This window comes from Vipera berus (genome assembly GCF_964194415.1).
Source record: "Vipera berus genome assembly, chromosome: Z".
In the NCBI taxonomy this organism is placed as follows: Eukaryota; Metazoa; Chordata; class Lepidosauria; order Squamata; family Viperidae; genus Vipera; species Vipera berus.
In genome coordinates this window covers 30340863-30356880 of record NC_138205.1, presented here as the reverse complement: position 1 = coordinate 30356880, position 16018 = coordinate 30340863, and the positions used below count along the sequence as shown (strand labels likewise).

Sequence of the window (16018 nt, the reverse complement as noted above, 5' to 3'; positions counted from 1 at the left end):
TTGTTGGATCAACTCCCCCCCCCCTAAAATTTTGCTGCTTCTTCTGTTTTCCAATCTATGGCACAATATCTTTTAGAGGTTGGGAAATGGTTTTATTAGTAATCCAAAATTTTACAATTTAAGAGGTCACAACTCCTGGCGGCCCCCCAGATGATCAACCGTGTTTTTATACTCTTTGGCGCTTTGAATGCTGTGCTTCATCATCTCTATGACTTCATCCCGGGAAAGCCTGTTATCCTGGAGAAGGAAGGGGTACAGAGAAGGAACTACAAGCCTAGATAAGCAATATTTATCCAAGGTACTGGTTACCATTAAGATGCTTAAAAATATATTCAACTTGCATTCAACTTTTTTTTATCTATATAAAACAGACATTGGAGGTAATTTTGAACCCAAGTGATTTTTTTCATTATTCCCAACTGGTCCCAGACAAGTGTTTGAAAAGAAAACAGCTGTATTTGTCTTCTTAAAACAAGGGAAACATTTGAAGGAGCTAGAGTGTGGAACTTGCAAGGGAAGAATTGAAGTGCATTAAAAACATTACAGAAGAGATTAGATGCACTGATGAAAAAAGGTGTAGGTGTATTTAATCTCCTTCTTCCCAAATGCCTCTGAAACACGGAGATCTTCATAACATGACAAGGGCTCAAGTGTGCTTTGGGGGAGATAGAGGCTGCAGAAGAACAGGAATGGATCCTAGGGAAAACCACCCAAGTATGCCAGCTACACTATTTTTTGAAGAAAGTTTAAGCAGGCCCTTCCAACAATAAATAGACAGCAATTCCTTCTGGAGTGTGCTTCTCCCACTCCCATATAAGGGAGAACCCGCTGTTGTATATCCCCCACCCACTCCAATCACAGTTCATCATGCTTCTTTGTTAAATCTTCACCATAGTTGGTAGCCTGGCTCCCCACAAACATGTTCCAATTGTCCAAAATCTCTTGCTTGGTTATTTTATCGTCCTGCGATATGGGGAGGAGGAGAAGCAGTAGGAGAAGAGATAGAAAAGCAAGGAGAGAAGAGCATAATTATAACCCAATTACATCCCAATCATTTATTTTTTAACATTCTTATTAGTGAATTATATATAAAACTTAAAAGCCACTTATATTAATTTTTCAGGGAGAAGGAAAACTGTTTTAAAATATGAGTGTTTCCAGCTTCTTAGAACAGTTCATGCGGCAATAGATCATTAGAGGAGGCAGTTGGTTTAAATATTATTAAATATTATTTTCCCTCATTTTGAGGGCTAAAGTTCTTAGTGGCACTACAGAGATTGCTCCATCTTTCCCCCCAGAATGATTTTAAAAAAAGAAAAGATCTACAGTAGTACATTCTGAATTGCTCGCTTTCTATTTTGCTATTTCAAAACATAAAGATAGACAACTGGAGCCAAATAGTGGAAGTTGCATATCTTAGAAATTGGCAGTGTGTGACACAAATCCACCCACAAGTCGCCATCCTGAACAAAATGTCCATGGGATCTTGACATTGTACACATACTCCTTCCTTTAAATGAGAGAGTATTTTGCTTTAATTTTAAGTTTGCTTTCTTTTAAGAAATTTAGCAGTAACAAAGCATACCTTGGAAACTCAGCTTTCTATTCTCAGGGACAGGAGAGGAAGTTTTTCATTAGAGGACAGACATTAAAACAAGGTTAATCCTTAGGCTAATGCTCTCATTAATGACCAATATTTTAGAAAAGCTTCCCTGAGGATGAAATTTGGGTCTTGACTGATATTGCGGAGCTGAAAATACATTTAGTGTCCTAGAAGCCGGATGTGTTTATAGCCTTGTGCCACTTAATTGAGATGAGATGGTCAAGGGCAAGTTTTCAAGTATTCATTTGAAATTGTGTTAAAACTGAATATGTGGATTAGAGGTGCAGCTGCCACCCAGAGTCACCTCAGACTGAGAGATGGGCTGCATATAAATTTAATAAACAAAAAGATGAACAAATGAATAAATAAAGATGAGCTTCAAGTATTAAATTTTATGGTGACTGTGGTAGTACTGGTCAGATCCTGCCTAATATTAGTAGACAAGCCTGTAATGAAAGCTTGGTGAGCTACATGCTTTTTTTTCTTCCTCCATTTGTAGGTTAACTAAAGTAGCTTCTGCCAGAGATTTGACCGGATTGCACTAGCTTTTTGAAAGTAGAGTATAAGCAGAGTTTTCGAAACAGATAAAGTGAGGAAAAAGTAAGGAAAGAATCGGCTCTGTTTTAAATTATATTCCTTTCCCAAAAATAGTTTTCTTTCATAATTAAAAAATGACCTATTTCTTCATTTCATGAATTTGCATTGGACTCGGTAATAATTTCCAATTACAAGCAAACTAGGACAGAAGTCTTTAAGGAATGCATTGATACCCAGCATGATTTGAGGGAGAATCAAAATCTTTTACTTCTACTTTAATATCCAGGTCAAGAAGCCTGGAGCTAAAATTACCTAAAGTAAAATCTTCAAATCAAGTTTAATTCCTGGGGACTCACCCAATCTGGGCTCTGTCCAAAAAAAAATGCTAGTGGGTCACACACAGTCCACATATCTCAACTCCTGCCTTCCCCTGGCATTGCAGCTCCTTCCCTATGCCTGGATCGTTCTTACCAGATCTTTGTCCGACTGAACAAGGAGATGCTTGGATTCCACTTCAGCATGATCATAATCTGTGGGTAGGATCCAGTGCCCGATTTCCTGCCGATCCATTTTCCCATCTTTGTTGATATCTCGGTGTTCCAAGAATTGTTGACGTTCACTTGTCACCCAGCTAGGTTCTGGCTCCCCAGTTTCAGGGGTATATATGTCACCTGATCAATAAGAATAAGTGAGATACCAAAAGTCCCCTTTAACCCCAGGTGCTGGACTAAAGTAGAACGTATCTTCTAATCAAGCCAAGTCAATGAAGGAATGGGATAGGAGGGGTATTGAGTCTTCAGTATCTCCTCCCTCTGCACTCAAAAAAGGCTTGTGGCTCTGCCCCAAACCAGCCTACATCTTAATAGGGGGTAATCCATTGCCATTCAGGCAGAAATTCTTATATTCTTACCAAGATATTCATCAACTTCTACAAAGCCATCACCATTCTTATCTATGTCCTCCAGGGTTTCCTGAAAAAGTGAGAAGGGTAACTCTTAATGGTACAGAGAGTACATCTTCCCACAGAGAGATGTGCCAAAAAGATACCAAAACCTCAAGAAATCGTGCCTGTAATAAAAGGCAGTTTCTGTTCCTAGATGCTTGGTAGTATATGTCTGTTGGAAAATATGGGTGGGTCATAATTGCTTTCTAAGCTTGGGCCTTGATTACTCAAAGGAGCACCTGTACTCTTAATCAACAATGGTTCTCCAGGGTCTCAGATGAGATTTTCCCCAGATTTGTCTGAACTGAGTATGATTCCTTCTACTTGCAAAGCAGCTACTGTAACACACAGCTGTTCCCATGTGTGCTATCATCTTGGAGAAAATTGGGAAGGACTTCTCATAGTCAGCTTTGCATCTGGGAGAAAGGAGATGCTGAATGCAATACAATATACTGGACTACTTTCTTAAACATTGAGGAGAAAATACTCATTTTTTTACCTGAAACTCATAAACATAGTTTAGACAGCAGACAGAATATTAGAGGGATTTTTTTGTTCCATTTAAAAAACAACAACAACATAGGGAGCATTTTAAATCAGCATCTCATTTCAGCTTTTGAGGTAAGCAGTAGCCACATTTCATTCTTGCTTATCATATTACAAGCATAAAGCAGATTATTGCTACCTTTTACCATGTAAAAATGAGCTCCAGATTTTTCAGGATTCAAAAATAGGATGCTAGAATAGTGTTACATCTTCATTTGGTAATTACGAAATCCTTTAGAGAAAGATCCTTTACACCATCTGAAATACTTTCTAGAGGAAAAATCTAATATTTCACAAGAGAGGTAAGGTACAGTTAAAGGAAAGGGGAGAAAGAGAATACAGTATAAATGGAAACTAAAAGGCAGGAATAGAAGTTTTAATAAAATAAACTTTGAAGAACAGCTGCTGAAGCTGGCGCAAAATTTCTTGCAGCAGTTTCAGCTCCTTTCTTTTATGACTCACCCAAGTGACATCTATCTGCTAACTAATAAATTTGTTTTCCACCCAACCGATATATATACACCATCCATCACAAAAAACAGGATTTTTTAATGGCAAAGTATCTTAAGGGGCTGTCACAAATATAGCTGTTATGAGCTGGGAAGATCAAGACAATCCTGTTCTGAAGCATGCAATTAGATTATTCTGATTCAGATAATTCTTGGTCTTTGATCTTTGCTTCAACTTGATAAATCCCAACCCCCTAAATTTTATAAGTCTAAGTACTATTTGAAAGTCTTGGTATAATTGTCTACTTTATATTTTTGAGAGGTTTTGAAACAAAGTTTCTCTGATCCCTTGCCACTAGTCAGGTTGGCAAGAATCTAGGCTAGTGTTTCTCAAACATAGTAATTTGAAGATTTGTAAAATTCAACTCCCAGAATTCTTCAGCCAGTTTGCTGACTAGGAACTGAAGTCTACACATCTTCTGGTTGCTATAGTTGAGAAAAACTCACCTGACTAAGCATTGCTTTTTATATGGTATTTGGATTTACATGTTAAGTTGAAGATGAACCCATAATACCAGTAGATGGCATCCACTGAATAATAAAAAAATAAGATAAAGTAAATCTCACAACATCTCTACATGCTCACATTGTGGACATTTTTAAGTCTTTAAAATACACACATTATTTATATATTAAAATACTTTGGCCTACCTGATACACTATATAAAAACACAGTGATACCCACCAAGTGAAAAAGTTGTTGATCTTTATATTAAAAGCTGCAATTTGCTTGGTTTTGGCTTAGCATGCTGGGAGTAATAGAGTTCGTAAATCATGGTTTATGGCTGAAATATCACGTGAATGAGAACACTGTGGTGGTTAAACTATATTAAAATCAACTGGCAAAAAAGAGAATATCACGTGAATGAGAACACTGTGGTTAAACTATATTAAAATCAACTATGGCAAAAAAACAGAATGTGGATCCAGACATGGATTCACTAAGCAACCATTTAGTGTTGCTTTTATTATATGTATAAATCCTCTGTTTTCAATAGAATTTCCAATTCATTCATTGTAGGTATATATAAGATCCATAACCTATGAATTTTAGTATTTTCACTTTTTTTGATTTTTATAATCATTATTTTATTTTTACCGATTGTTGCATGCTGCCCAGAACTGCTTCTTATGAGATGGACAGCCATATAAATGTGATAAATAAACAAATGGAGATGATTCTATTCGAATTTGAAATTCTAATTCTATGCAAATACAGTTATGGGAAAGCAATTTAGGTAGGAAGTAGAAATCTCCCTTGACTAGGAAAAATCCACACAATCTGCTGTGACATGCTATCCTGAGCTCTGTTGCTGACTAAGCCACAATGATTAGATTCATACAGCCTGATAAACCAGTGCAATTTGCACTGTTTAATGTTAGTATATCCAGCCTCACCATCACTATAATGTCCCTCATGTGGTCAAACTCTTCAGGATGAAGGAAGGCTGTGAATTCCTCTTTTGTCATACTCATGTCTCCATTTTTGTCAGCACCTTTGAATCGTCGCTCATCCCTGGCCAACATTTTTCGGTACGAATTCTTGTCCTCAAGATCACCAAACTCTTCTCCTGAAGAAAGCAAAAGCATGAGCATCAGTGAAGCCCCCAATATACCTGAGCAAATAATTAACACTTATTTTTCTACAAGAAAAGGATTTCCAGGTTTGGTTGACCATAATCACTCACAGAAAAAAGCTGATGCCCGTGAAACAGTTCCTCAGAATGAGCTTACATCTTGATTAATAACCAAACCTCTCTCTGTATTAAGTGCAAGGTGAGGTCCTCATCATGTGACGTAGTCATTAGGAAATTAAAATATGTATTAGAATGCTGACTTTGGGGCCCTTTCTGGAGCAACTGCTGTAATAGAGGAAACTAATTTGAGCAATCTACAGCAAAGTGCACATCATGAGGAAGTAAATGTTATTGATTAGTCTTATTGACTTCTCAAAATACTGTCTATCCTTTTAATCTGCTTTTTTTCAGGCTAGGTGGCTACAGTACCTTCTGCTCTCCTGTCCTCCAGCATAACATCTCTCTCTCTCTCCCACATAAACATGATTTTTCCCTTTCTCCCCCACCCTTTTACCTTCATAGTGCCCATAAGCAGTGCTTTTCAACTCATTCCAAGTGATTTGGCCATCATTATCCTTGTCATAGTCCTTCCAGTTCTTGTTCACACTCTCATAGATATAGCGGTTCTGAGTATGCTTGATCCAATCCTTCAATTCAGGCTGAGTCACAAAACCATCCCCATCTCGGTCAATTCGGTCCACAATCTTCCTGAAAAAATAAGCCTAAAAACTCAGGAAAGTGGCTTACAGAAACTGTCAGGACTGCTCAACTCTAGTCTATGCTATAAAGAAACAAACCACCCATAACCCATTTGTGGAACACATTGGGAGTGGAGGCTAAGATTTCTGAGAAGTGAAGTGCTAATGTTACTGGAGAGAACCACTGAGAATGGAGGATCTCTAGCTGGGGTGTCAAATTGGTGGCCCGTGGCCACGCCCGCCCTGACTCCACAAAGGCAAAAAATGTGATATGTCATGTGATGCGATCGAGTTTGACACCTGTGATGTATAGTATATTATTAGGGCTGGTATTAAGATCCGATAGACCAATGATTTAAAGACTGGTTTAGAGCTCTATCTTAATTATGCACTTGATTCTGGAACATATGTAAAAAAAAATTGAACCACACAGGTGTATTTCCTTAGTAAAGATGAAGTTAGAACAAAAAACCAATTACCTAGAAGTAATAAGAGAACAAGGGTCTCTCTCTCACTAGAGATCTTTAGTCAAGGTCTGGTTAGTTACTATCAATGATGCCTTATTTCTTGGTATCCTCTAGGTCAGACATGTCAAACTTGAGATGTCACGTGATGTCGCACGACGTATCAGGACAGTTTTGCCATGGCTGGCAATGGGGTGGGTGTGGCTTCCACGTGATGTGTCTGGCCCGCAGGCCGGCAGTTTTACACCCCTGCTCTAGGCAGTCACCATTTTATAAAGGGTGACTTAAAGCAGAAAATAGAAAACTTCCTTCTATACTTTATTAGTATTTAATAGTTCCAGAAAAAAAGCCTCTTTCCCTGAGCAGTTTTCTAATGAGAACTTGATGCTGTTAAGCAATGTTTTTCAACCTTGACAAAATGGTGCCTGAGAATTCTGGAAATTGAACCCTGTACATTTTATGAGGGTTGAGAAACATCATTTTAGAGAAATAATTCTCAAATGGCTGGATTATACTATCTGGATTCATAGCACTCTTTCTTTGCGTTTGACCAAAAGAATAGCTTCCTGAAGAAAAAATCCTGTATGATGAGGTTTGTTTGTTTAGTTAGGTTTTTAGTTAGGTTATCTTTTGGTGATGTAGTTGAAATGGCTAAATGCCATGTCAAGAATGGATATAAAGCTTAGAGGACAGGGTATTCAGCTGTTTCAAATATGCTTGTAACCATTTTCACCAAACCTTAATCAGATTTGCACACAATAAGCCAGCATACTTAGAATCCCCCCTTAGAGAAACAACCTTACAATTCTTGTCCTTAATATATCACTATTCTCAGCTGGTTTCATTAGCCAGTGGGAATCAGGAAAACATGTTTCTTGATTCGTTTAGCTCTGCAAATTAGGCAACTTGTTTTTTTATTCTTTGATGTGATATTCAATTAGCTCACTAAAAGAAACAACTGATTTCTGTAATCTGCCTATGCTCAAATACATTAAACAAATCTACAGTATATATTGTATTATTTTTGCAAAAATTTATAGTTTTGCTATAAGTTGTAGGGACAGGCAAGTCGCTACAATCTACCCTTTGTCTTCTAAGAAACCTGCACCCTACAGAACTAGACATTTGATTTTCCTCTCCCAGTTTTGGAATGCAAAATTCTTTGTTCAGTTTCACCAATGCATCTTTACCCCAGCCTCTCTTTGCTCTCTTCAGGAGTTAGTTGGTCAAATGTCTTGGCATCTTCTTTGCCTAAAAAAGCTTCATGATCATAACGGAAGTCTTGACTGTCATCATGGGGGTGATCACTGAGGTCTTGACCATGGTGGACACGATCCTTCTTGTCAGGGGGTGGCTTGGCCTGGGCCCAGACGAGGCATACAGTCAACAGATAATAGTAGCAAAGTGTATTGTGCCAAGCCATTGTACACCTCTTGGAAAAATAAATAAATGATGAATAAGGAAAACACATAATACATACATTATATACATACCCTGATATATCAGGCTTTGAAAAATTTGCTCCTCATACCCATCCATCTTTACTGTTTTTGAGAACTCCTGCTTTCAAAAAATATGACATCCATTCTCCTATGCTGCCCAGAGTTTAGAGAATACTACCTAATTTCCTTCAAATCCTTCTTCTAAGGCTACCTTAGAGTAAGGTATAATCCACCATTCTGTGGATTATACCCCATCATGTCCATATCCAAACTGGTGCCCTTTAGATGTCTTAGACATGATCTGAAGATAGATGTCTTACCATGATCTGAAATTATGGATCTCTAAACATCAAGAGAGCTAACCTGCTATAACTCGGTCCATATCATCATGCTCTGCTTATCCTTTTTGCCAAACCTTCCTCCTCCCCACCATTCTTTTTATCACATTTTACATTGTGAGATCCTTGGAGTTGGGCTTGTTCTTTTGTACTTGGTAAAGTTCTACAAATTCTAATGATGCTATTAACATGATAATTTTGTTCTTCTCTTTGCCAAGATACCAGAGTCCAATATCTTGCTTCCATATTTTTGCTTTCCCCATTTTTAAAAATTGTATATTATGTTTATGCTTTACCTATATGGTAGTTCTTTACTCCATTCTAGGGAATCATGACTATCTTTCTGTAAAACAACTGATTTTAAAAAGATTGGCCCAGTTATCAAATGAACTCCATGTCTGAGCAAGAAGTTGGATGCAGGGTCTCCAAGTCTCATATAATCCGGCAACTTGTTACTTGTTCTCAGCACTGGAATTTTTCCCGTTCTGACTGATTTTTTTTACCTTCCAATCATAGTCTTGCCATGTAGGATTGAAGTAACATGCTACAGATAAGTGGCCAATCACCTGATTTTGTCCTGGGGCCTCTCCCCCTACCAAAGATCATCGTCCCCATTCTCAGCTATATTCTCTATTTAATCATTCTACTTCCTTTCATCCTACTCCATTAATTCAGACATAAAGCTCTACCATTCTCTAAGGCTCTGCTGGAGGTGGGCATTAGGAAAAAGGGCTGCAGCTTTCAAGGGGGGAAAACATCAGCAGATCACAGCAGCAGAAACAAATTAGGCCAGTTCTCAGTTTGCAGCCCAGAATACAAAATGCTCAATTCCTGAAGCAATGAACACTGTTCCTGCTCTGTCCAGAACAAAGCCACTGAAGAACAAAGTGACACAGAAAGGGAACACAGCTTTGCATCTGAGACTGTAGTAAAACAAGGACACTTCCATTGCCAACTTCTTTGTACTATGGCAGATCCTGGACTGAATGAAACCCAACAGCCTTCTGCCATTGCACAAAGTCAGCTTAACAAGTAATTTCACTACAATAAAAACTGAAAAACCAATTAGGTCTTGTGGCATTTTGAAGAATACCGACAGAAGAGAATATGTGTAGCCCAAGGTTGAATGTGGGGAGTTCTTGGTGTTCCCTGAGCTTGCAGATGTTTCAGTATTAGGTAACATCATCAATGCAACTCTTGTTTGGATTGGGTACTTACTCTGATGATGTTTCCTACTTGGATAATGAAATGTCTGCAAGCAAATAACCAAGCTCAGAGATTAAGAATTCCACATCTTAAAGAATATCAAAACTATTGTGGTGGAAACCTTTCTGCTCAGTCATGGCAAGTGGCACAGCTTAATTGATGGCTAAGGCCAGATAGGGCCAGGTTTGGTTAACCTGTCTGAACTTTGGATAAAGAAAACACAAGCATTCCTAGAGGCATAGACAAGATCACAGAGTTTTAAAAGAAAAAAAAACATTCTGGAAGAAGCACTTCCATACTGGTGCCTATCCCTCCCCCCAAAATGCAAGTCTTCATTTATTAATTTCCTCAGTAGAAAGGTGAAGAGGCAAAGGGACAAAGAGGTTGAGAAGAAACAGTGGAGATAGTGATAACAATCTCATTAACACTGACCATTCACTACCACCCAACTATTGTTTTGTGAATGGTCAGTGTTATTCAGATAACTGCCGTCAGCACTTTCTGCATTTCATTTTCCTTTAGCCTCTTTCTTTACTCAGAATAATAATGTTAAATTGCTGAAACAGAAAACTAGAGCTAGGAAGTCTTTGCCTATAGACATCTACTGACTTTATACTGGATTGTGGTGAAACAAACTGATATATTTACTCTCAAGAAAAAAATAATGCATATTTCATCTCCTCTCCCCATATGATTGTCTCCAAATTTATTTATTTTTATTTATTTATTTAATTGAATTTCTATACCGCCCTTCTCCTGAAGGACTCAGGGCGGTGTACAGGGCAATAAAAGCACTACATACAAAAGCTAAAAGTAAGATTAGATTAATTAAGCCCTAACAATAAATAATTAAAAATACCCCAAACCCTTAGACCAGGCCGGCCTGTTCAAATAAGTAGGTTTTCAGATCACTGCGGAAAGAGCAAAGGATGCAAGACAAATGAACCTGGTTCAAGATAGAAGGAAGCACAGGAGGTCCTACTCCAGGAAGACACAATCTGTGGAATTCAGAGCTTAAACACTATCTCTATAATTGCTTATGGTGGAAAATGCATCTTTCATTCAGGAATCAAATGAAAAAAGAAAAGGGGGGGCGGGGAAGAACTGATATTCCATATCATAAAATATCATGGAGAAAATCTGACTAGGCAGTAGGTAGGAATAAAAAAAACTGCTAGATGACACAAATTAAATAAAAACCAGGGCAGGATGCAGAACTCGGGGATGAATTAATAACTTTCTCAGCAGGAGGTAGTTACTGCTATCCGTTTCAAAGAGGGTTTTAATGTTCCCCGGGAGTTTGCCCCTAAAATCTCGCATGTGGCCACGTTGCTCCGTTTTTTAGATGCCCTCCTCCCAATTCTTAACCACAACACTCTGCTCCATCCACAATGCGCCAGATACTTCAGCACCCCTCTTGAATGCTTCGATCTACTCTGTGGCTCCCGACAATCGGGTCCGCTCACCATTCATATTTCTTGCAAGGCGAATCAAGAGCATCCCGACTTGGCCCCAATTGCAATGCTTAACAAAGGAAAAGGTTTCCTTTCCCGATTAAGTTCTCCACGGCCAGCCGACTCCCCCGAGGACCTCATTTCGTTCACCTCATCTCTATTCTGCCCATCCATAACCCCTTTCCATTAATTCTCCCCAGGCCAGTATCGATTCTTCCTGCTGATTCTTCCCGCCGTTTACCTCTTTCCCAAACGAGCTGCAGCGCCCACGAAAACCACTCTCGGAATGCTTCCCCAGTTCATCTCTTCACTCCTGTAGTATCTTCAACCCCCCCCCCCAGGGCACGCCCCTCATCTCTGCAATATCCAATCCGGGTCTGTGGTGGGATGATGGGCGTGGCCGAGCGCTCGTAGACTGGTCCGTCTGCGCCACGTTGACACAAAGCTCCCTTCTTCCCACGTTTTCCCGCAGCAGCTTGAAGGCGAGGCCAGCGGGGCGGGCTCGTTTTGGGGTCGTCCATGTTCCCCTCTTCGCATCGGCCAACTACAGAAGGACACCTCTGTCTGCTTCCACCCCGGCGTGCTTCAATAATCTACCTCCACCCCTTTTTTGGCAGTCATGCTAGAATTAAATGAAATGCATGACTGCCAAAAAACCTCGTGGCCTCCCAGGATTGTGAAAAGGGAAAGGGGATCCTGATTCTGTGTGAAGTATTTCATTAATTTTGATTCGGGATTTGCCTTCCATCGTTTCAATTGCCTCCCAGTGTTTATATTTCCGTGAAGGTGCTCAAATAATGTTGCTGTTTAAGGGAAAGGAGATGTGACATCCTTCTCTCCTATCCACAGTCAAGCAACTGTGGAGCATTTGAAGTTCTTCCATCATATCCGAGGAACACTGGCTTCCTTAAGGGACTCAGGAGAGTTTGACTCACCGATTTTCTCACACGTTTTTTGATGTGTTTTAATCACATCTTACCATATGTAAATGTGGCCTGTGTGGTTTTATCATTTTGTGTGTTGTGCAAAATAAATAAATAAAACACCATCAGGATTAAGTAAATCATGGTTAAATTATCCACCAGTAAGCTGACTTTATCCTGTCATTAGTCATTGGGAGGCCTTGATTTCAAGAGTTGTAACAGTGAAATAAAATGGATCATTATTGTACTGGTTTTTGCTAGTGAGGTTGAATTTTCTCCCTTGTGTGTCCAGTTTGCTTGGTAAGATTGATCCTAGAGCACCTCGGTTTGAAACTTACTGGTCAATTACTGCTCCATCTGAAGTAGCAAAAGGACTTACGGTAGGTCAGTTCACACTAGTAGAATCCAAAATCTGGGAATTAAATTCAGTGCTGAAAGAATGAGAGTGTGCTGGCTTTAAGAAAAGACAACTTGTCCGCAGTTGCAAGTGACCATGGTGTCATCATGGCCTGACAATAGAATTTTTCCTCCTGGTCTGCCATCTTTTCGTTCAGCCTGTGAGTGAAATAGTGAAGTTGTTATTATTTATTTATATGCTACTAGAACCCGTTTAACCTTCAATCGGACAAAATATTATTTGTTTGTTTGTTTGTTAAATTATTTGCCATCTAATCTTGACATGGAGGATATTGCAACAAATTTTGAATCAATGTATGATCACAATTAAAAGGGACGCGGTGCCTCAGTGGGTTAGAACGCTGAGTTTGTCGATCAGAAGGTTGGCAGTTTGGCGGGTCGAATCCCGAGTGCCGCCTAACAGAGTGAGCGCCTGTTACTTGTCCCAGCTTCTGCCAACCTAGCAGTTCGAAAGCATGTAAAAATGCAAGTAGAAAAATAGGGACCACTACAGTGGGAAGGTAACAGCATTCCGTGCACCTTTGGTGTCTAGTCATGCCAGCCACATGACCACAGATATATGGGAAAAATATAGGGAACTGGTGTTAAATTGTGTTATTATTTAAGAGATAGGTTTTACAAATGATGTATTGGTGGTATATGATACTGGACAAATCATCTAAAATGTAAAAAGGAACATGAAAACATAGTTGGAAATATGAAAAGGAAAAAGGGACTTTTTAGCACGCATAGTAGATTTGTGAAAAAAGTAAAGAAATGTTAAATACAAATTTATACAATGATGCAAAAGATGCAATGATGCAAATTTCTGGAGGAATATTTAAACTAAACAGCGGGGACAGTGAGTTAATTGATACAGAACATCCCTGTGCCCGGCAATCTAAAAATTATAGGGCTATCAGTGCATGTAACATGAATGAAGAAACTTTATTATCAAAGTACAACATGTATACAGTGATATTGGCTGAGCCTCCCTTCATGCCCCCCCACCACAACTCACAGTGACAACAAACCCACCATCTTGTTACACATGTGAGCTAATTGCACAACACACCAGCCTCACAAGCAAATCATACATAGAATTATTTCCCATTCATAGATGTGTGTGTGGATAAGAATATCAATCTCAATATCTGCTTGCAGTCAAGCAGAATCAAGCTTTTAATAGCGAGTGCCACACAAAGTGTACTAACCAAATAGGTGGTAAGAAAATAGGGAAACTCAGGCACCACACAGGTTATGTAGAAAGTAAACACAGGGTCAGTCATAAAAGACTCATGTCTATACATCAATGCACAGAGTACGAACAGCAAACAGGGTGAATTAGAAATTCAGGTTAATGAGGGCAGATATGATATTGTTGCCATTAAAGAAACATGGTGGAATGAAACTCACAAATGGAACACACAGCTAGAGGGATTTAAATTATTTAAAAGAAACAGACCAAATAAAAGAGGAGGTGGTTGCTCTCTCTATAAAAAATAACTACACCTCTACAGAAATAGAGCACAACAATGATGAACACTGTCTTGAATGCATTTGGGTCAATATAAAAGGGGGGGGAACATTGCCATAGGTGTATACTATAGGCCACCCAACCAAACAGGAAATAGATGAAATTTTTGCTAGTCAGCTAACTAAGGAATGTAGGAAGCACATCACAATAGTAATGGGGGACTTTAAGTACCCTGACATCAACTGGGAGACAAACTCTGCACCAAGTGGAAGGTCAAACAGATACCTGACAAACCTAGCAGACAACTTTCTCTCCCAAAAAGTAGAGAAGGGAACTAGGAGATCAGCCATATTGGATCTAAATCTCAGTAACAGAGATGAAATGATAGAAGGTGTCGAAGCCACAGGAACCTTGGGAGGAAGTGATCATGCAATATTGGAATTCAACATTCTGGAAGCACAAGCAGTAGAACACAGTCAAACTAGAGTCTTGGATTTGAGAGACCTAATTTCAATAAACTTAGAGAGGGCTTGGGAAGGATTCCATGGATGAGAATCCTCAAGGGGAAAACAACTCAATAAGCTTGGGAAATTTTGAAAAGTGAGATAATAAAAGGCCAGTCTAGCACAATACCAACAAAGAAGAAAAATAACAGCTCTCAAAAGAAAGCAGCATGGCTGCATAAAGAACTCTGATAAATTGAAAGATAAAAAGGACAAGTATAAAAAGTGGAAAGGGGCACATAACTAAGGCAGAATATCAGCAAATAGCCTGAGCCTGCAAAGATGAAGTCAGGAAAGCTAAGGCTTGCGACCAAAGTAAAAAATAACAAAAAAGCTTCTTTCAACATGTAAAAACCAAGAAAAAGGTGAGGGAAATGATTGGTCCATTAGTGGGGGAAAGTGGCAAGAAGGTGACAAGCAACAGGGAGAAAGCAGAACTATTTAACTTGTTTTTTGCATCTGCCTTTACACAAAGGGAAAAAACAGTCCAACCTACCAAAACCAGTGCCATAAAAAACAGAATAGAAACACAAGTTAAGATAGGCAAGAAAATGGTAAGTGAGCACCTGTCCAGCCTAGATGAGTTCAAATTACCAGGACCAGATGGATTACACCCCAGGGTTGTCAAGGAACTGGCAGATGTGATCTCATAACCACTGAACTATATTTTTCAAAGATCCTGGAGCACTGGGGAACTACCAGAGGACTGGAAGAGAGCTGATGCAGTTCCCATCTTCAAAAAAGGAAAAAAATGGATCCAGGAAATTACAGACCTATCAGCCTGACCTCAATACCTGGGAAGATTCTGGAAAAGATAATCAAACAACAAATCAGCAAACACCTTGATGCAAACAAAGTCATCACTAAAAGTCAACATGGGTTTGTCAAAAACAGATCATGCCAGACAAATCTTATTGCATTCTTTGACCAAGTGACAAAATTAGTGGACCAGAAGAATGCTGTAGATACAATTTACTTGGACTTCAGTAAGGCATTTGATAAACTAGATCACAACCTACTACTTGATAAGATAGAAAAATGTGGGTTAGACAGCATCACCACCAGATGGATTCGTAGCTGGCTGACAGGCCGTACTCAGCGTATGGTCCTCAATGGAACCGCATCTACATGGAAGGAAGTGTGTAGTGGGGTGCCCCAGGGGTCTATTCTGGCCCAGTGCTCTTCAACATCTTCATCAACAATTTGGATGAGGGGATAGATGGGGAACTCATCAAATTTGCAGACAACACCAAGCTGGCAGGAATAGCCAATACTCCAGAAGATAGGCTTAAAATACAGGAGGATCTGGACAGACTTGAACACTGGGCACTATCTAACAAAATGAAATTCAATGGTGAAAAAAGTAAGGTTCTACATTTAGGCAGGAAAAATCAAATGTACA

At 39.2% G+C, this 16018-nt stretch overlaps 1 protein-coding gene across 3 annotated transcripts; it reads right to left on the bottom strand.

The window, feature by feature from the left end:
• Positions 1-61: 61 nt before the first annotated feature.
• RCN3 (reticulocalbin 3) lies at positions 62-11640 on the bottom strand. Of its 3 annotated transcripts, none has more exons than XM_081343802.1 (7): positions 11330-11478; positions 8068-8309; positions 6230-6423; positions 5537-5709; positions 3051-3111; positions 2612-2811; positions 62-963 (listed from the first exon to the last, which is right to left on the bottom strand). In XM_081343802.1, exons 1-7 carry the CDS (start codon positions 11330-11332, stop codon positions 856-858), a joined length of 981 nt encoding a protein of 326 aa, XP_081199928.1. In that variant the 5' UTR covers positions 11333-11478; the 3' UTR covers positions 62-855. The 3 variants fall into 3 exon arrangements, with proteins under 3 accessions (XP_081199928.1, XP_081199929.1, XP_081199927.1); XM_081343803.1 differs by lacking the exon at positions 11330-11478 and adding an exon at positions 11559-11640 and having other exon boundaries at positions 78-237; XM_081343801.1 differs by having other exon boundaries at positions 78-237; positions 11330-11482.
• Between the last annotated feature and the right edge of the window lie 4378 nt (positions 11641-16018).